Source organism: Physeter macrocephalus, chromosome 21 (assembly GCF_002837175.3).
Source record: "Physeter macrocephalus isolate SW-GA chromosome 21, ASM283717v5, whole genome shotgun sequence".
Classification (NCBI taxonomy): domain Eukaryota; kingdom Metazoa; phylum Chordata; class Mammalia; order Artiodactyla; family Physeteridae; genus Physeter; species Physeter macrocephalus.
The window spans coordinates 48,474,951-48,497,522 of record NC_041234.1 but is presented as its reverse complement, the minus strand read 5'-3'; the positions used below and the strand labels follow the sequence as shown (position 1 = coordinate 48,497,522).

Sequence of the window (22,572 nt, the reverse complement as noted above, 5' to 3'; positions counted from 1 at the left end):
TGACCATATGTGTGTGGGTTTATCTCTGGGCTTTCTATCCTGTTCCATTGATCTATATTTCTGTTTTTGTGCTAGTACCATACTGTCTTGATTACTGTACCTTTGTATTATAGTCTGAAGTCAGGGAGCCTGATTCCTCCAGCTCTTGTTTTCTTTCTTAAGATTGCTTTGGCTATTCGGGGTCTTTTGTGTTTCCATACGAATTGTGAGATTTTTTTTGTTCTAGTTCTGTGAAAAATGCCCGTGGCAGTTTGATAGGGATTGCATTGAATCTGTAGATTGCCTTGGGTGGTATAGTCATTTTCACAATGTTGATTCTTCCAAGCCAAGAACATGGTATACCTCTTCACCTATTAGTATTATCTTTAATTTCTTTCATCAGTGTCTTATAATTTTCTGCATACAGGTCTTTTGTCTCCTTACGTAGGTTTATTCCTAGATATTTTATTCTTTTTGTTGCAGTGGTAAATGGGAGTGTTTTCTTAATTTCACTTTCAGGTATTTCATCATTAGTGTATAGGAATGCAAGAGATTTCTGTGCATTAATTTTGTATCCTGCTACTTTACCAAATTCATTTATTAGCTCTAGTAGTTTTCTGGTAGCATCTTTAGGATTCTCTATGTATAGTATCATGTCATCTGCAAACAGTGACAGCTTTACTTCTTCTTTTCCTATTTGGATTCCTTTTATTTCTTTCTTTCTCTGATTGCTGTGACTAAAACTTCCAAAACTATGTTGAACAATAGTGGTGAGAGTGGGCAACCTTGTCTTGTTGCTGATCTTAGTGGAAATGCTTTCAGTTTTTCACCATTGAGGACGATGTTGGCTGTGGGTTTGTCATACCTGGCCTTTATTATGTTGAGGAAAGTTCCCTCTATGCCTACTTTCTGGTGGGTTTTTATCATAAATGGGTGTTGAATTTTGTCAAAAGCTTTCTCTGCATCTCTTGAGATGATCATATTGTTTTTCTCATTCAGTTTGTTAGTATGGTGTATCACGTTGATTGATTTGCGTATACTGTAGAATCCTTGCATTCCTGGGATAAACCCCACTTGATCATGGTGTATAATCCTTTTAATGTGCTGTTGCATTCTGTTTGGTAGTAGTTTGTTGGGGATATTTGCATCTGTGTTCATCAGTGATATTGGCTGGTAGTTTTCTTTCATTGTGTCATCTTTCTCTGGTTTTGGTATCAGGGTGATGGTGGCCTCGTAGAATGAGTTTGAGAGTGTTCCTCCCTCTGCTATATTTTGGAAGAGTTTGAGAAGGATAGGTGTTAGCTCTTCTCTAAATGTTTGATAGAATTCGCCTGTGAAGCCATCTGGTCCTGGGCTTCTGTTTGTTGGAAGATTTTTAATCACAGTTTCAATTTCAGTGCTTGTGATTGGTCTGCTCATATCTTCCATTTCTTCCTGGTTCAGTCTCGGAAGGTTGTGCATTTCTAAGAATTTGTCCATTTCTTCATTTTATTGGCGTATAGTTGCTTGTAGTAATCTCTCATGATCCTTTGTATTTCTGCAGTGTCAGTTGTTACTTCTCCTTTTTCATTTCTAATTCTATTGATTTGAGTCTTCTCCCTTTTCTTCTTATGAGTCTGGCTAATGGTTTATCTATTTGTTTATCTTCTCAAAGAACCAGCTTTTAGTTTTATTGATCTCTGCTATCGTTTCCTTCATTTCTTTTTCATCATTTTCTGATCTCATCTTTATGGTTTCTTCTGCTAACTTTGGGGTTTTTTTTGTTCTTCTTTCTCTAATTACTTTAGGTGTAAGTTTAGGTTGTTTATTTGAGATGTTTCTTGTTTCTTAAGGTAGGATTGTATTGCTATAAACCTCCGTCTTAGAACTGCTGTTGCTGCATCCCATAGGTTTTGGGTTGTCGTGTTTTCATAGTCATTTGTTTCTAGGTATTTCTTGATTTCCTCTTTGATTTCTGCAGTGATCTCTTGGCTATTAAGTAGTGTATTGTTTAGCCTCCATGCGTTTGTACTTTTTACACATTTTTTTCCTGTAATTGATATCTAGTCTCATAGCGTTGTGGTCAGAAAAGATATTTGACACAATTTCAATTTTCTTAAATTTACCGAGGCTTGATTTGTGACCCAAGGTATGATCTATCCTGGAGAATGTTCCATGAGCACTTGAGAAGAATGTGTATTCTGTTATTTTTGGATGGAATGTCCTATAAATATTAATTAAACTCATCTTGTTGAATGTATCATTTAAAGATTGTGTTTCCTTATTTATTTTCATTTTGGATGATCTGTGCATTGGTGAAAGTGGGGTGTTAAAGTCCCCTACTGTGCTGGTGTTACTGTCGATTTCACCTTTTATAGCTGTTAGTATTTGCCTTATGTATTGAGGTGCTCCTATGTTGGGTGCATAAATATTTACAATTGTTATATCTTCTTCTTAGATTGATCCCTTGATCATTATGTAGTGTCCTTGTTTTTCTCTTGTAATACTCTTTGTTTTAAAGTCTGTTTTGTCTGATATGAGAATTGCTACTCCAGCTTTCTTCTGATTTCCCTTTGCATGGAATATCTTTTTCCATCCCCTCACTTTCAGTCTGTATGTGTCCCTAGGTCTGAAGTGGGTCTCTTGTGGACAGCATATATACAGGTGTTGTTTTTGTATCCATTCATCCAGTTTGTGTCTTTTGGTTGGAAAATTTAATCCATTTACATTTAAGGTAATTATCAATACATATGTTTCTACTACCATTTTTTAATTGTTCTGGGTTTGTAATTCTAGGTCATTTTCTCCTCTTGTGTTTCCTGCCTAGAGACGTTCCTTTAGCATTTGTTGTAAAGCTGGTTTGGTGGTGCTGAATTCTCTTAGCTTTGGCTTGTCTGTAAACCTTTTAATTTGTCCATCAAATCTGAATGAGATCCTTGCTGGGTAGAGTAATGTTGGTTGTAGGTTTTTCTCCTTCATCACTTTTAATATGTCCTGTCCCTCCCTTCTGGCTTGCAGAGTTTCTGCTGAAAGATCATCTGTCAAACTTATGGGGATTCTCTTGTATGTTATTTGTTGTTTTTCTCTTGCTGCTTTTAATATTTTTCTTTGTATTTAATTTTTGATAGTTTGATTAATATGTGTCTTCGCATGTTTCTCCTTGGATTTATCCTGTATGGGACTCTCTGTGCTTCCTGGTCTTGATGAACTATTTCCTTTCCCATATTAGGGAAGTTTTCAAGTATAATCTCTTGAAATATTTTCTCAGTCCCTTTCTTTTTGTCTTCTTCTTCTGGGACTCCTATAATTCGAATGTTGGTGAGTTTTATATTGTCCCAGAGGTCTCTGAGACTCTCCTCAATTCTTTTCATTCTTTTTTTCTTTATTCTGCTCTGCACTAGTTATTTCCACTATTTTCTCTCCCACATCACTTATCCGTTCTTCTGCCTCAGTTATTCTGCTATTGATCCCTTCTAGAGAATTTTTCATTACATTTATTGTGTTGTTCATCACTGTTTGTTTCCTCTTTAGTTCTTCTAGGTCCTTGTTAAATGTTTCTTGCATTTTTCTCTATTTCCAAGATTTCGGATCATCTTTACTATCATTATTCTGAATTCTTTTTCAGGTAGACTGCCTATTTCTGCTTTATTTGTTAGGTCTGGTGGGTTTTTGCCTTGCTCCTTCATCTGCTGTGTGTTTCTCTGTCTTCTCATTTTGCTTAACTTACCGTGTTTGGGTTCTCCTTTTCGCAGGCTGCACGTTTGTCATTCCTGTTGTTTTTGGTGTCTGCCCCCAGTGGCTAAGGTTGGTTCTGTGGGTTGTGTAGGCTTCCTGGTGGAGGGGACTAGTGCCTGTGTTCTGGTGAATGAGGCTGGTTCTTTTCTTTCTGGTGGGCAGGTCCATGTCTGCTGGTGTGTTTTCTGGTGTCTGTGGCCTTATTATGATTTTAGGCAGCCTCTCTGCTACTGGGTGGGGTTGTGTTCCTGTCTTTCTAGTTGTTTGGCATAGGGTGTCCAGCACTGTAGCTTGCAGGTCATTGAGTGGAACTGGGTCTTGGCGATGGGGTGGAGATGTCTGGGAGATTTTCGCCGTTTGATATTACGTGGAGCTGGGAGGTCTCTTGTGGACCAGTGTCCTGAACTTGGCTCTCCCATCTCAGAGGCACAGCCCTGACGCCTAGCTGGAGCACCAAGAGCCTGTCATACACATGGCTCAGGATAAAAGGGAGAAAAAAAAGAAAGAAAGGGGAAGATAAAATAATATAACGTTATTAAAATAAAAAATAATTTAAAAAAATTTTTTAAGTAATTTAAAAAAAGGAGGAAAGAAAGCAGAGAGCAACCAAACCAAACCAAAAAACAAATCCACCAATGATAACAAGCGCTAAAAACTATACTAAAACTACAGCCACAAAAAAAAAAACGGACAGACAGAACCCTAGTACCAATGGCAGAAGCAAAGCTATACAGAGAAAATCACACGCAGAAGCACACACATACACACTCACAAAAAGAGAAAAAGGGAAAAAAATATATATCGTTGCTCCCAATGTCCACCTCGTCAATTTAGGATCATTCATTATCTATTTAGGTATTTCACAGATGCAGGATACATCAAGTTGATTGTGGAGATTTAATCCACTGCTCCTGAGGCTGCTGGGAGAAATTTCCCTTTCTCTTCTTTATTTGCACAGCTCCTGGGGTTGAGCTTTGGAGTTGGACCCACCTCTGTGTGTAGGTTGCCTGAGGGTGTCTGTTCTTCGCTCAGACTGGACGGTGTTAAAGGAGCAGCTGATTCGGGTGCTCTGGATCTCTCAGGCCAGGCGGGGAGGGAGGGATATGGAGTTCAGGGCCAGCCTGCAGCGGCTGAGCCCAGCGTGACGTTGCACCAGCCTGAGGTGCACCGTGTGTTCTCCCGGGGAAGTTGTCCCTGAATCTCGAGACCCTGGCAGTGGCAGGCTGCACAGGCTCCCAGGAGGGGCGGTGTGGAGAGTGACCTGTGCTTGCACACTGGTTTATTGGTGGCTGCAGTAGCAGCTTTAGCGTCTCATGCCCTTCTCTGGGGTCCGCGCTGAAAGCTGCAGCTCGCGCCCATCTCTGTAGCTCCTTTATGTGTGCACTGAATCCCCTCTGCTTGCGCACCAGGAAACAAAGAGGCAAGAAAAAGTCTCTTGCCTCTTCGGCAGCTCCAGACTGTTTCCTGGACTCCCTCCCGGCCACCTGTGGCTTACTAGCCCCCTTCAGGCTGTGTTCACACAGCCAACCCCAGTCTTCTCCCTGGGATCTGACCTTCGAAGCCTGAGCGTCAGCTCCCAGACCCCGCCCGCCCCAGCGGGTGAGCAGATAAGCCTCTCGGGCTGGTGAGTGCTGGTCAGCACCGATCCTCTGTGCGGGAATCTCTCTGCTTTGCCCTCCGCACCCCTGTTGCTGTGCTGTTCTCCGTGGCTCTGAAGCTTCCCCCTCTGCCACCTGCAGTCTCCGCCCGCGATGGGGCTTCCTAGTGTGTGGAAACCTTTCCTCCTTCACAGCTCCTTCCCAGAGGTCCAGGTCCCATCCCTATTCTTTTGTCTCTGTTTTTTCTTTTTTCTTTTGCCATACCCATGTACGCGGGTAGTTTCTTGCCTTTTGGGAAGTCTGAGGTCTTGTGCCAGTGTTCAGTAGGTGTTCTGTAGGAATTGTTCCACATGTAGATGTATTTCTGATGTATTTGTGGGAAGGAAGGTAATCTCCAGGTCTTACTCCTCTGCCATCTTGAAGCTCCTCCCAAGATTTACTCTTAACAATTTTAAAATATACAGTACAGTAATAACTATAGTTGCCATACTGTATATTACATCCCTATGTTCTATTTATTTTATAACTGGAAGCTTGTACCTTTTGACTTCCTTTACCCATTTGGCCCCCCCTCCACTTCCTGCTTCTGGCAACCACCAGTCTGTTTCCTGTATCTATGAGCCTTGTTTTTATAAAATGTTTCCACATCTAAGTGAGATCATATGGTATTTGTCTTTCTCTGTGTGACTTATTTCACTTAGTATAACACCTTTAAGGTCCATTCATGTTGCAGATGGCAAGATTTCATTCTTTTTTATGGCTGAATAACATTTTATTGTATATATTTACCACATTTTAAAAAATTAATTAATTAATTTATTGATTGATTTTGGCTGCATTGGGTCTTCGTTGCTGCCCGCGGGCTTTCTCTAGTTGCGGCGACCGGGGGCTGCTCTTCATTGTGGAGCGCGGGCTTCTCATTGTGGTGGCTTCTCTTGTTGCGGAGCACGGGCTCTAGGCGCACGGGCTTCATTAGTTGTGGCACGTGGGCTCAGCAGTTGTGCCTCGCAGGCTCTAGAGCGCAGGCTCAGTGTTGTGGTGCACGGGCTTAGTTGCTCCGTGGCATGTGGGATCTTCCTGGACCAGGACCCGAACCCGTGTCCCCTGCATTGGCAGGCGGATTTTTAACCACTGTGCCAGTAGGGAAGCCCTTACCACATTTTAAAAATCCATTCATCGATGGAGACTTAGGTTCTTTCCACATCTTGGCTATTGTAAATAATGCTGCAATGAACGTGGGGTTGCACAGGTCTTTTCAAGTTAGTGTTTTCATTTTCTTCAGATAAATACCCAGAAGTCGAATTGCTGGATCATATGGTAGTTCTATTTTTAATTTTTTGAGGAACCTCCCTACTGTTTTCCATAGTGGCTGCACCAATTTACATTTCCACGAACAGTGTTGAGGGTTCCCTTTTCTCCACATCCCCGCCGATACTTGTTATTGCTTCTCTTTTGATGATGGCCATTCTAACAGGTGTGAGGTGATATCTCATTATGGTTTTGATTTGCATTTCCTTGATGATTAATGATGTTGAACATCTTTTTCTTCATGTACCTGTTGGCCTTCACTATGTTTTCCTTGGAAAAGTGTCTATTCAGACATTTTTAAATTGGATTTTCTTTTGCTGTTAAGTTGTATGATTTCTTTATATATTTTGTATATTAAGCTCTTATCAGATATATGATTTGCACATATTTTCTCCCATTCTAAACTTTCCTAGTTCTGTTATCAATATTTTGAGCAAGGGCTATAATATATATACTTCTCAGCCTAATGCTTACCTAATCTTAGAAGAATCAAGATATTTAATATTAGTCTTTCTGTTAACTAATTTATGGGAGTAAGGAAGCTAGAGATTTTTCTTTTCATTGTATCATTACTTGAGGCATATGAAATATGTATGGTATATTTTCCCTAATAACTCTGATCATGCAGTGGGTTATAAAGAGTCTATGAGCTTTAAAAAATGTTTGAGTGTATTTGAAAATAAGTTGCTTTGTGAAGTCTCTATGTGAATCTATTTTCTGATATTTAACTGAAAAGTTTTCTTTTTTTAAAAAAAAAATTATTTATTTATGGCTGCGTTGGGTCTTTGTTGCTGCACGCGGGCTTTCTCTAGTTGCGGCGAGTGGGGGCTACTCTTTGTTGTGGTGTGCGGGTTTCTCATTGTGGTGGCTTCTCTTGTTGCAGAGCATGGGCTCTAGGCACGCGGGCTCAGTAGTTGTGGCTCACGGGCTCCGGAGTGCGGGCTCTGTAGTTGAGGCGTACGGGCTTATTTGCTTCTGTAGAATTTTGGATCTTCCTGGATCAGGGCTCGAACCCGTACCCCCTGCATTGGTAGGCGGATTCTTAACTAATGTGCCACCAGGGAAGTCCTGAAAATTTTTCATTTAGCAGATTTGTTGTTTGTTGTAGCCGGTTAAAAATCTGTTTATTGTAGCAGATTAAAAATCTTCCAGAAGGTGCTCTTATGGTATTGTCATGAATATTAACAACATTCTTGCTAGTTAATGCTCAGAAATGTTGCAAGAAATTAGAGACATGTAGGTTATGGAGAGCTCTGTTACACGAGTTTGGAAAAACCTCAATTTTGATAATATGAAAGGCATCAATTATGGTTCTACATCATGTTTGGGTTTTAAGGAATTGTATGGCCTAATAAGAGTCATCTATATCGGGTCTGGAGCTCAAGACTGTTTAGAAAATGGTGACATCATTTGTACAGATTCAATAACTGGCTAATGTTGCTAATTGAGCATGTCATATTTGTCTCACAAAGTAAGGTCAAGACTTCAGCATATGTCTGTCTAATGCTTTAAAGTATTAATAAGTATTTTAGTTTTACAGGGCATGTATCTAAGTCTCCCTTCAGAATTTCTGCATTTTGTAGATTTGAAGACATTGTTAATTTCTCTTCTGTAGTTTTAAGATGACCTATAATAACATGACTTCGTGAAATCAATGCATTTTACTTTGAGAATGAGTAATGATGATTAAGTTATAAACAAGTGACTCCCAGGAAATACAAACTTTATTTGAAAATTATGCTTTGCCTTTAGCTAGAATAAACTTTATCTCCAGTTTGGTTTTACTCTAAGGAGTATTGAAGTTTCTCCATGCTGTATTCATTTGACAGAAGGTCTAGGAATAGATTTCAGAATGATTTGCTACTTTCAGCCAATGTTGGTAGTTCACAGCACTTTTATCATTTATTGTTGTTTCAGAAGTTGTTGAAAACCTGGTTGTAAAAGACCGTTCACCTGTGATACCTGAGACAATTGATAGACTCTTCGTGGACATAGCAAATATCAACAGGGAGTCTATGCCTGAAATACAGGACTCTCAGGTTGGTATTTTGTTTATAAGTTTTGATGATTCACTGTTTTAATTAATGTATAAGTAAAAAGATAGACTTCATGATTAACATGAAATCTACATACATGGAAATCAAGCCTAATGGCACATTTAGGAAAAATAGTGTTTTAGAAACCAATGGAAAAATATGTCTCAAATTTAATATGTACTATTTAATCTGTCTAGGCTTCAGTTTTCTCATCTGATAAAAGAGGCATAATAAAACCCACCTCCCAGTGTTGTTGTGAATAGTAAACAAAATAACATATTTAAGGTCCTGGGTGCATAGTATTTAGTCACTTAATAATAGTTCTCGGGCTTCCCTGGTGGTGCAGTGGTTAAGAATCTGCCTGCCAATGCAGGGGACATGGGTTCGAGCCCTGGTCCTGGAAGATCCCACATGCCACGGAGCAACTAAGCCCGTGTGCCATAATAAGAGAAGCCACTATGATGAGAAGCCTGCACACCACAATGAAGAGTAGCCCCTGCTCGCTGCAACTAGAGAAAACCTGCATGCAGCAATGAAGACCCAACACAGCCAATAAAATAAATAAATAAATAAATAAAAATAATAATAGTTCTCTTTTCCTTCCTTCTGCAGCAAAGTAAGAAACTACGTGGTACCTGGTAGTGGGGAACTCAGTTGAATATAAGCCTTCAGTGGTGCTTTTTTTTTTTTTTCCTAGTGTTTAATTGGAGGTCTGTCACTTAATTTTGAAATTGCCTTGAGGTTCTGAAATACTTTTGGGAATGTTTACTTTGGGCAGATCCTTCCATTTTGGTGAATGCACATATGGAAAGGTGAGAATAAAGTTTGTTGTAAATATGTCTCATATATATATAACTTTATATATATAACTTTATTTATATATAATTCATATGCCATATAATTTACCCATTTCAAGTGTACAATTCATTGATTTTTAGTATTTCACGGAGTTGTGCACCCATCACCACAGTTAACTTTAGAACATTTTCATCACCTCCGAAAGAAACCTTGCACCCATTCACAGACACTCTCCATTTCCTCCTCTCTCCTCCAGCTCTAGGCAACCTCTAATCTACTTTCCATTTCTATGGATTTACCTATCCTGGGCATGTTATATAAATGGAATTGTACAATATGTGGTCTTTTGGGACTGACTTCTGTCACTTAGCATGTTTTCAAGGTTCTTCCATGTTGTAGCATGTATCTGTACTTCATTACTTTTTTTAAAAATTCTAATTTCCATTTGAAAGCTTGAGTTTTATTTATTGATTGATTGGCTGCATTGGGTCTTCATTGATGTGCGTGGGCTTTCTCTAGTTGCGGCGAGCGGGGGCTACTCTTCGTTGTGGTGTGAAGGCTTCTCATTGCGGTGGCTTCTCTAGTTGTGAAGCATGGGTTCTAGGCACGCGGGCTTCAGTAGTTGTGGCACGTGGGCTCTGGAGCACAGGCTCAGTAGTTGTGGCGCATGGGATTAGTTGCTGTGCAGCATGTGGGATCTTCCCAGACCAGGGCTTGAACCCATGTCCCCTGCATTGGCAGGCAGATTCTTAACCACTGCGCCACCAGGGAAGTCCCATGTACTTCATTACCTTTAATGGCTGATAATATTCCATTCTTTGGGTGTATCATGTTTTGTATATCCATTCATCTGTTGATGAACATTTGGGTTGTTTACACCTTTTGGCTACTATGAATAATGCTGCTATGAACATTCATGTACAGGTTTTTATGTTTTTATTTCTCTTAGGTATATACCTAGGAGTGACATTGCTGGTCATATGATAACTCTGTTTAACTTTTGAGGAGCTGCCAGATTGTTTTCCAAAGTGACTGTACCATTTTACATTCCCACCAGCAGCATATCAGTGACCCAATTTTTCCACATCATCACCAATACTTATTATTAGCTTTTTGATTATAGTCATCCTAGTGAGTGTGAAGTAGTATCTCATTGTGTTTGTTTTATTTTTTAATTGTGGTGTAGTATACATAATGTAAAATTTACCATCTTAACTGTTTTTAAATGTAAAATTCAGTAGTATTGAGTACATTCACATCGTTGTGCAACCAATCTCCAGAACTCTCCATCTTGCAAAACTGAAATTCTATACCTATTAAACAATAACTCCCCATTCTCCCTTTCCCCCAGACCCTGGCAACCACCATTCTACTTTCTACCTCTATAAGTTTGACTACTCTTGGTACTTCATATAAGTGGAATCATACAGTATTTATCGCTTTGTGACTGGCATATTTCACTCAGTATAATGTCCTCAGATTTATCCATGGTGTAGTATGTGTCAGAATTTCTGCCTTCTTTTTTCCCCTCCCCCAGAATTTCTGTCCTTTTTAAGGCTTCATAATATTCCCTTATGTGTACATACCACATTTTGTTTATTATATCAGTCCATAGGTACTTGAACTGCTTCCACCTTTTGGCTTTTGTGAATAATGCAGCTATGAACATGGGTATAAAAGTATCTGTTCACGTCCCTGCTTTCAATTCTTTGGGGTATACACCCAGAAGTTGAATTGCTGGATCATATGGTAATTCTATTTTTAATTTTTTGAGGAACTGCCATACTGTTTACCATAGTGGCTGCACCATTTTAAATTCCCATCAGTAATACACAAGGGTTCCAGTTTCTCTACATCCTTACCAACACTTGTTATTTCTGTTTTTTGATAGTAGTCATCCTAATGGGTGTGAGGTGGTATCTCATTGTGATTAATTTGTTTCCCTGATGACTGATGATGTTGAGCATCTTCTCATGTGCTTATTGGTCATTTGCATATTTTATTTGGAGAAATATCTATTAAGATCCTTTGCCAATTTTTAAATTGAGTTGTCTTTTTATTATGAGTAGTAGGAGTTCTTTATTTATTCCAGATACAAGTCACTTACCAGATACGTGACTTGCAAAATATTTTCTCCCATTCTGTGAGTTATCTTTTCACTTTCTTGATTGTATCCTCTGAAGCAAAAAAGTTTAAAATTTTGATGAAGTCTAACTTATCAAGTCTTTCTTTTATTGTTTATACTTTTGGTGTTATATCTAAGGAGGCTTTTCCTAACCCAGGGTCGTGAAGATTTACTGTTATGTTTTCTTCTAAGAGTTTTATAGTTTTAGTTCTTACCTTTAGGTTTATGATTCATTTTGAGTTTACTTTTGCATATCGTATGAGGAAGGGATCCAAATTCATTCTTTTGCATGTGGATATCAAGCTGTCCCAGTATGTTTGTTGACTGTTCTTTCCCCATTAAATTTGTGTTAGTATCCTTATCAAAAATCAAATGCCCATAAATATGAGGGTTTATTTCTGGATTCTCAGGTCTATTCCATTTATCTATATGTCTGTCCTTATGCCAGTACTACACTCTCCTGATTATTGTAGCTTTGTAGAAAGTTTTGAAATTGGAAATGTGAGTCCTTTAACTTTGTTCTTCTCTTTCAAGATCATTTTGACTATCCTGGGGTCCCTTGAATTTCCATATGAAATTTAGGATCTGCTTGCCAATTTCTGCAAAGAAGGCAGCTGGAATTTTGATGGGTAGTGCATAAATTCATAGATCAATTTGGGGAGTATTGCCAACTTAACAATATTAAGTGTTCTAAGCCATAAAATGGTATGTCTTTCCATATATTGTTTAATTTTTTCAACGTTTTTAGTTTGGAGTGTAAGTTTCGTACTTTTTTGTTAAATTTTCTACGTTTTATTTTTTTTGATGTTATTGTAGCTGTATTGTTTTCGTAATTTAATTTTCAGATTATTCATTGCTAATGTACTTGTTTTTCATGTATTGATCTTGTATCCTGCAACCTTGTTAAATTTGTTAATGAGTTCTAAAGTTGTTAGTATATTTTTTTACATAGAAGTCTCTTTTTAGAATGCTCAACATCATTAATCATTAGAGAAATGCAAATCAAAACTACAATGAGATATCATCTCACACTGGTCAGAAAGGCCATCATCAAAGAATCTACAAACAATAAATTCTGGAGAGGGTGTGGAGAAAAGGGAACCCTCTTGCACTGTTGGTGGGAATGTAAATTGATACAGCCACTATGGAGAACAGTATGGAGGTTCCTTCAAAAACTACAAGTAGAACTACCATATGACCCAGCAATCCCACTCCTGGACATATACCCTGAGAAAACCATAATTCAAAAAGAGTCATGTACCACAATGTTCATTGCAGCCCTATTTACAATAGCCAGGACATGGAAGCAACCTAAGTGTCCATCAACAGATGAGTGGATAAAGAAGATGTGGCACATATATACAGTGGAATATTACTGAGGCATAAAAAGAAACACAATTGAGTTATTTGTAGTGAGGTGGATGGACCTAGAGTCTGTCATACAGAGTGAAGTAAGTCAGAAAGAGAAAACCAAATACTGTATGCTAACACATATATATGGAATCTAAAAAAAATTGGTCTTGAAGAACTTAGGGGCAGGGATTTCCCTGGTGGTGCAGTGGTTAAGAATCCTCCTGCCAATGCAGGGGACATGGGTTTGAGCCCTGGTCCAGGAACATTCTACATGCCGCGGAGCAACTAAGCCCGTGCACCACAACTACTGAGCCTGCGTGCCACAACTACTGAAGCCCACGTGCCTAGAGCCTGTGCTCTGCAACATGAGAAGCCCACGCACTGCAACGAAGAGTAGCCCCTGCTCGCCACAACTAGAGAAAGCCCGCGAGCAGCATTGAAGACCTAACGCAACCAAAAATAAATAAATAAATATATTAAAAAAAAAAACCCTAGGGGCAAGATGGTAATAAAGATGCAGACCTACTAGAGAATGGACTTGAGGACACGGGGAGGGGGAAGGGTAAGCTGGGAGAAAGTGAGAGAGTAGTAGTGTATATGTGGACATATGTATACTACCAAATGTAAAATAGATAGCTAGTGAGAAGCAGTCACATTGCACAGGGAGATCAGCACGGTGCTATGTGACCAGCTAGAAGGGTGGGATAGGGAGGGTGGGAGGGAGGGAGACGCAAGAGGGAAGAGATATTGGCACATATGTACATGTATAACTGATTCACTTTGTTATAAGGCAGAAACTAACATACCATTGTAAAGCAATTATACTCCAATAAAAATGTTAAGAAAAAAGGTATGAACATTTTTTGGCTCTTTTTACATGTTGTCAAATTGCTTTCCAAAATACCCCAAATGGCAGCTTTAAGCTGTTTTACTCTGCATGTTTATTTTTGCACCTAAATACCATTTGTTTCTCTGGGAAATTTTAAGTCAAATATTAACTCCATGTGCTTTTGATGAAACAAATCAAATAATATTTCATGTGAAAGTCATCATTAGGTCAACTGTGGCATGGGGATACTGTGTGAGATAGATGGAGATGAGCATGATAATTAGCTGCAGAATAGTAGTGAAATGATGGCCATGCTAAATAAATAATCCATTTAAAGGGAAGCTCATCAGGGAAATGTGGAATTATAGGGGGCAAAAGTGGTCTTGAGGAAATAAACTAAAATACAGTTGTGTACTGTTACTGTACACAAACTGAGTTTAAAATTTTTTTTCCAGTTATTCCTCTTAGTCGTATTACTACCAATATGTTTATGATAAGATAATGGTATATAGCTTCTATCATAGTCACTATAGCACACCGGGAGATTTAGGCCAGAGCTATGGCATATTGGTCTGAGGCAATAGTAGCACGCAGGACCAACTATTGCCTTCAGAGATCTCTTGCCAGAAACTAATCTACTGCAAATTTTATTCTTGAGATACTATGAGCTTGATTTATTTTTCCATCCAGTTGACTATGTTCCACCTGAGAGAGAGATAAAACCAGAAGAAGCTAGTAGAATCTTTGCCCCCATAGTCCCTAGAACAGAACATAATAAAACAACAAATCTTATTATTTTAATATGTGTTCTTTATTTAGCACTTTGGCAGGTAGTATAAGTGCTACATAAATTGAGATATGATCTTTGATTTCAAGGAGTCTAGTTGGGAAATAAGAGTAACAATAAAAACAATAAATGATACACAGTAGCATAGTTAATTGCTCAGTTATGTAAAACTTAGTTAATATAGGAATTCAAAGAAGAGAGAGACCAGTGAAGACTGTTATGGTTGCTTAAAACTTCATGTATGTTCTTGGTGAGGGTGAATTTGGATTTGAGTTACATAAAGATCATGGGAGGAGGTATATCAAGTGAAGCCAACAGTATGAATAAAGGTACGCAGGAATGAACAAGTTGTGTTCATGGGACAATAAGATTATTACTCTGTGGGTAAGTTTTTGGGAGAAAAGTTAAAATGGGACTAGATTATGGAGGACCTGTAAATGACCCACAGTAGTCACATAAACGTGAAACATGCACGAAAGAAAATATCATTGGAGGTGGACAGTATTTTAAGTGGCTAAGAAAATGTTTCTGTTGTACAGATTGAAGAAATGGCAGTAAACCTGTGGAACTGGGTAGTTATCAAGAAAACAACTTTGGGTTTAAGTGAAGAGCAGAGCGCTAAATGTACGTATATGTTTTGTGACTCATATTATGAGGAGTATTCTTATTATACATTAGATTGTGTTCCTGCAGTTTAAATAATATTTTGACCTGTTCTTAGACGCAAATTTGTTAAAAGTAAACTAAACAAAACAACCCATAAGCAGTGATTTCTCAAGCAAACCCTGCCTTGGTTTTGTGGTTTTTCAGAGCTTAGCTCCTTATTAATAGAAATTTAAAAGCGTAACTGCAAGAAATAGTCTGCTGGTGAACAGCAGAGATGATTAAAAATGAGGCGGGAAAATGAGAACTTGAAAAATTTCAAAGGACATGGATTATTTCCTTGGAGAAGAGATGATCAGAATCTTCAGGATTCTGAAGAACCATCAAATAGTAGTTTCTCCTCTCCATTAATAAAATAATGAAAAATGTTGCTATGTGAGGAATTCAGATTAAAAAGTTTGTAAAGAATAGTTTCTTCATGAGGTGGGTTAATGAACATTGGACTGAGTTACTGAGAAAAATTATAGAAGTTTTTTGTGAGAGCAAACAAGAATAACAACAACAAAACAAAACCCCAAAAGATATTCAGCTGCTTAGATGTTTTATTTGTTTTATTATTATTATTTTTTTTGTGGTACGCGGGCCTCTCACTGTTGTGGCCTCTCCCGTTGCAGAGCACAGGCTCCAGACGCACAGGCTCAGCGGCCATGGCTCACGGGCCCAGCCGCTCCGCGGCATGCGGGATCCTCCCGGACCGGGGCACGAACCCGTGTCCCCTGCATTGGCAGGCGGACTCTCAACCACTGCGCCACCAGGGAAGCCCCTGCTTAGATGTTTTAAATGTGATCTATTGTCTGGCAGAGTTTGAGTGCTTTAGCTAAATGGGCAGGGTCTAGTGTGCTGACAGTTACTGATTTCCAACAAGGATAGGAACAGTTAATGCATTTATGGAAAGTATATGTCTCATTATAAAGGATACATTGAGGCAACAAACCAAAAGGTGAATCTCTGGAGTGCTTGGCTTGTAGACAAATGAATTTTGTCTGTATGCAACAAATAGAATTTAATACTAAGTATTTATCTTTATGAATATAAACCAAACTGTATACAACTTCATTGTATGTATAGGGTAATTAGTGGTTGATGTAGTCAGTACTATACTTACTTTTTAGCCCACTCCTCTATTAGGATGTTTAGAGAACAGTTCTGTCTCTTTAACTCTCAGATAAATGTTGATATCATTGCTCCTAGAAGCCTTAGATCTTGTAGTTGTGCGGCGGGAAGAGTTGGAAATTCATCTGTGGGAGAAACTTACTACACAGGTGAACTGTGCGATGTTAAAATGCTTTAATTCTAAACTTCTCCCATTCTGCACATCAAGGAACATTGCTCTGGCTGTTTTTCACTGCTTGTCAAATAGTGGGGATTTGGTAGATGAAGTGGGAGCTGCAGCACTAGGACCGACCTTTCCTAATGTACTTACTCTGCATGTAGCAGTTCTTAGATATTTGGGTGCTTATTATGTGTATAATACTTTTAAGATACAGTGGAAAACTGGGTGTAGTGCAGGAAGCCTCTGATTTTAAAAAGTTTTATTCTCAAAATCTGTTGATTGGAAGATATTTGGTCTAAAAAACAAATTCAGTGTGCCTGGATTGTGTTGTGATCAAAACGTCATTTAAGATTTATGCACTACAATTTATTATTATTGGGAAGAATTATGGAACAATGAACAGAAATAGGAAAGGCAGAAGTAGAGGAATGACTCTTAAACTTTAGTTTTAGACCTGTTGTATTTGAGGTGACAGTAAGGTTAGAGATGTGAGACTGGAGCTTGTGAGAAAGGTCGGGCTGCCTATAGATTTGATGGTTATTCACATGGAGATGACTGTTGAAGCCACAAGAATCGTTGAGTTCTCTGAGGGAGAAAATAAAGAGCAGTGGTTCTTAGATATTGATATAAATGAGAGTCACCTGTGGAGCCTTTTAAAATACAGATGCCCAGGCTCCACCATTGGAGGTTTTGATTTGGGGGTTTAGGATGAAACCTGGGCATGTCTGTAATTTGAAAAAATTTCTCAGGAATTCTCATGCATACCAAATATTAAGAACCAATGGTGTTGAGAAAACAGAGTACTGAGATTTTAACCTTAATTCTTCCAGTTAAGGACTGGGAAGAAAAAGAGCAAGGATAGGAGACCACAAGTAACAGTCAAAATATTCTAGAGGAGACTCACTACCCACTTATTGAGTACATACTCTTTTATAGGGTTGTCAAACCATGTTATGGCAGGCAGTAGGTGAAAGGGACAAGGTAAGACTCCAGGGCAAAAATACCAGGCATACATTATGCTTGAGGATTTAGGAAGGAATGGGTTAAAGCTAAATAAACAGTAAAAGTAAAGAATTCACAGATGCCAGAGGATGCAAATCTATATGTTGTTTAAAGTCAATTCAAATATCAAGCTGTGGACACTGATGGAGCAGAGTAAGGCAGATGCAAGGAGTCAGTCAGCAAGCACCTAACCAAGATGTTTATAGTATAGAGGGACCAAGAACAGGCTGATGAGAAGACAAGGGTAGGGCAACAGCAACAAAAAAACACATCTTTATACTGAAGTAGCATTCTGTCTGAGCCTCAGGTGCCTTTGGCCTGAAGGCTTATTGGTGATAACTATACACAGCTGGATCAAGAATGTGGGGCTGGAGCAAAGTTCTTGGACTAAGACATTTCCCACAGAGGGACACTGCTCAATGCTGAACCAGGATAGAGTGAGGCATAGGAAGTAGTATTTTTCAAAAAGTTTATTATGATCATTGTGAAATGTTGCTGTGAAGTCAGGGAAGGTGATCTTTGGGAGTGCAGCTTTAGTAAAGTGGTAAAGATGCAAAACAGGTTGCAGGGCATTAAGGAGACGAGGGAGTAGCAGTAAAACAGATAGTAGTTCATTCAGTTCAAGAAGTTTGACAATGAGAGGAAGAGGAGAAATGGGAGGGAAGCTTGAAGCACAGTGGGGTTAGCTGAATTTTTTCAAGGAAGGGAGATGGATATATTTGAAGGTAGAGGGGAAGGAGTAAATTGAGAGGGAAGCACTGAAGATATCTTTGGAGAGGGAAAATAATTGAGATCAGGGTCCTTGAGAGTACGGAAGAATTAGTAAACTTTGAAAAAAATAAAGGAAACATTTTCAAAATTGGAAATGCAGGACAATGTAAATATATGTTTAGAAATTATTTTACTGAAAGTTTTTTTCCCAGAAACACATTAAATTTGTTGAGGGATGAATAAATTTTACATTTTGTAATGATTAATAAAAATTTGACTACTTCAATTACCGTAATTTAAGCTGGGCAAATCTTCTCTTTTTCATTGGAATATTAATTAAAAATGGTATTAGCATAGGTAGAATGGCTGCTGAGATTTAATAACATCAAGGCAACTAGTTCAGTTATATGTGAAGTCATCTTTAAAAACTTGGGTATGTTTTATGATGAAAGAAACCACACAACTAAAGAGGTTACAGTTATTCAAACTTTCCTATTTTCAGGGTAAATGAACTGTATAATGAAGATATCTGTATTTTCTAAGTTATGCTTCAAGAACTTTTACCTCATCTGCAGAAAATAATATATTTAGACAGTTTCACATTTTAGGAGAATAATCTTAAACTATTCTGATGTTCAGAAATTTTGTCAAATGTTGAATAGCTTTAGATTCCAGTTCTACTTAGAATTATTTTGCTGCCAGCATGGTATGTACAAGAGCATCATGTTAGTCTTTGGGATTTAAGACAGGCAGAAATTAAAATTTGAAAATTAGATATCTGTCTGACTAAAGCATTAAGCACATGATTCATTTGGTAAATTTCAGGTCATTTACTTTTGATAATTGATTTTTTAAAAAGACCTTTAAAGTTCTTATTTTTAACAACAAAAGTGGTTTCACTTCACTCTTCTTTTCTCTTTATATGTGTATATAAAAGGGGAATGAATGTTTTGTGTTTATGGGTATCTAATTACTGTTTTGCAGTACGGCATGTTGCTTGCAAGTTGGCATGTATGTGTGAATGCTCAGCTGCTTCAGAAGAAACTATTCGAAGACAAATTTTGGTAAGTCCTAATTAAATCAGGAGAAAGTGCAGATGCAGTGAGAGAGTCATTACTCCTGTGTAGATGGTTGAAGTTAGTGTAAACCTGGAAGGGGGTTATATCCTTTAGTTCTAGCAATGTTACTTTTATAATAATTATATCTATTACAATTAAAGGTCTCAACAGTACTGTAGTTGTTATTACAGTGATTCAGTGGACTAAATATTGAACTTATAATTTAGGATTTATGAAAAGTAAGGAAAGTAATACAAAGTAATAGTTTTCTGCTCCATCCCTTTCTACCCCCTGTCTTGCTCCCTAGAGGCAAGTATGTTTTTTTAGTGGAAAGTATTTTTCCTAGTGTTTTAAAACAATATTTTATTGAAAAGCTCAAATGTACACACGAAGCAGAAAAGACAGTATGATTCCCCTATTTACCTATCACTCAGCTAGAGTAATCAATCAACTCATGACCACTCTTGTTTCTTCTATATCTCCTCTAACCGCAAACCCCTGGCCCCATGGATTATTTTGAATTAAATCCAAAGAAGCATTATTTTGCCCATAAATATTTCAGTACATGTCTCTAAAAGACTGGATATCTTTTTTATTCAAACCCAATACCCATTATCATACCTGATAAAATTTAATAAAGATTTTTCTAAAATCATCAAATATCCAGTCTTCCCTCCCGCCAACCCTTCCCACTTACCTCCCCCCCTTCTTTCCAGTTGGTTTTTTAGAATCAGGATTAAAGTCCACACCTTGTATTTTGTTAATATGTTCTGTAGTTTACCTAAATTCTGGATTCTGATAACTGCATCCTATGGTGTCATGTAATATAGTACTTTGTCCTCTGCTTTTCCTGTAAACTGGTAGTTAGATTTAGAAGCTTGATCTGATTCAGGTTCATTTTTGTCGAGAATAATTCATAGGTGGTATGGTGTACTTCCATCAGGAGGCACTAATGTCTACTTGTCTCTTTTCTGTTGTGTTAGTGTCCTTTGATGATTATTGTCCCCAGATCCATTATTTCTGTGGGGGTCTGCATATTCTAATTCTGTAGTTATTTTGTTTATTAACTGGAATAGAGAGAAACTTTCATCAACTATTTGGTTACTCTGAAGTATATTTTGTATAAGAAAGTCCTGACTCTTTCCCTTTATTTAACAGTTTTCAGAATAATGAGTTGGTTCTGTAACATCCTTAAATGATGACTGAGTGGGTTTTTTTAAAAAAAGTATTACTGTGAACTCATGGATTTTAACATATTTAATGACTTCAATCCATTGTAGTTATTATTCTTATTGAAGCACAATGTCCTATTTTGGGCTGGAAGGAGCCTCTTTAAGTGATTCTGAGTCCTTTTGGCACGACCTCAGCAGTCTTTAATAGTTTCATTTGGTTTCTGATATGACAAGGTATCCAGGCTTATCTTGTATAGTTCCTACCCTAGACCTGGAATCAGCCATTACTCTAAGGAGCCCTGATTTCTTTTAGTGGAGAAGGTTGTTTAGAACCCCCAGTCTGGATGTCACAAATGCTCATTACTATTGCATTGGTTATTGTTTCTAGACCTTTTTAGTGGACAGAGCTATGACATATATATTTTAAGAGAGAAAGTATATAATGAGTTCATACTGATATTTCCACTTGATATTTAGGATTATAGGGATTTACTTAGCTTCTTGATTTTATATTTGTGTGACTTTGGTGCTAAAAATCTTGGTGCCTAACATTAAAGGAATGAATAACCTCTTTTATCCTAGAAAATTTTTTTTATAAGTTTCAGGATATAGCAATATCGATATTATTACTAAGAATGATTTCTAAAAACGTTTAGGAATTTTTTTGCACTTTTGTTCTTAGGATATATCTCACTAGGGATGTACAGTCAAAATATTGTTTTAATATTATTAAAATATCTTAAAATTACCTGAAATAATTCCTTTCCCTATGATTAAGCTATCGACTTGATACATAATTAGGTTTATTTGCTTCTGCTTGCTTTTGATTTTTGTGATTGCTCCCACCTACCCATTTTGATTGAATTTTGTTTTATTTTATTATTTATTTATTTATTTATGGCTGCGTTGGGTCTTCGTTGCTGCACCTGGACTTTCTCTAGTTGTGGCGAGTGGGGGCTACTCTTGTTGCAGTGCCTGGGCTTCTCATCACAGTGGCTTCTCTTGTTGCGGAGCACGAGCTCTAGGCACGCGGGCTTCAGTAGTTGCAGCACGTGGTCTCAGTAGTTGCGGAACACGGGCCCTAGGGTGTGTGGGCTTCAGTAGTTGTGGCGTGTGAGCTCAGTAGTTGTGGTGCACGGGCTTAGTTGCTCCGCGGCATGTGGGCTCTTCCCGGACCAGGGATCAAACCCACGTCCCCTGAATTGGCAGGCAGATTCTTAACCACTGCACCACCAGGGAAGTCCCTGAATTTTTTAATTTTTTTTTTGCGGTACACGGGCCTCGCACTGTTGTGGCCTCTCCTGTTGCAGAGCACAGGCTCTGGACGTGCAGGCTGAGCAGCTTTTCATGTGCTTATTGGTCGTCTGTATGTCTTCCTTGAAGTAATGTCTATTTAGGTCTTCTGCCAGTTTTTGGATTGGGTTGTTTGTTTCTTTAATATTGAGCTGCATATATATTTTGGAGATTAATCCTTTGTCCGTTGATTCATTTGCAAATATTTTCTCCCATTCTGAGGGTTGTCTCTTTGTCTTGTTTATGGTTTCCCTTGCTGTGCAAAAGCTTTTAGGTTTCATTAGGTCCCATTTGATTATTTTTGTTTTTCTTTCCATTACTCTAGGAGGTGGATAAAAACAGATCTTGCTGTGATTTATGTCAAAGAGTGTTCTGCCTATGTTTTCCTCTAAGAGTTTTATAGTGCCTGGTCTTACATTTAGGTCTCTAATCCATTTTGAGTTTGTTTTTTGTGTTTGGTGTTAGGGAGTGTTCTAATTTCATTCTTTTACATGTACCTGTCCAGTTTTCCCAACACCACTTACTGAAGAGACTGTCTTTTCTCCATTGTATATCCTTGCCTCCTTTGTCATAGATTAGTTGACCATAGGTGCGTGGGTTTATCTCTGGGCTTTCTATCTTGTTCCATTGATCTATGTTTCTGTTTTTGTGCCAGTACCATATTGTCTTGATTACTGTAGCTTTGTAGTATAGTCTGAAGTCAGGGAGTCTAATTCCTCCAGCCCCGTTTTTTTCCATCAAGACTGCTTTGGCTATTTGGGGTCTTTTGTGTCTCCATACGAATTTTAAGATTTTTGTTCTAGTTCTGTAAAATATGCCATTGGTAATTTGATAGGGATTGCATTGAATCTGTAGATTGCTTTGGGTAGTATA

At 38.2% G+C, this 22,572-nt stretch overlaps 1 protein-coding gene across 1 annotated transcript in view; it reads left to right on the top strand.

The window, feature by feature from the left end:
- TEX11 (testis expressed 11) overlaps positions 1-22,572 on the top strand; it is a 374,728-nt gene that overhangs the window by 24,509 nt on the left and 327,647 nt on the right. The window contains exons 3-5 of the mRNA XM_028482531.1: positions 8,517-8,638; positions 15,067-15,151; positions 19,161-19,240. Coding sequence (XP_028338332.1) covers positions 8,517-8,638; positions 15,067-15,151; positions 19,161-19,240 — 287 coding nt within the window. The remainder of the gene's footprint in view (positions 1-8,516; positions 8,639-15,066; positions 15,152-19,160; positions 19,241-22,572) is intronic.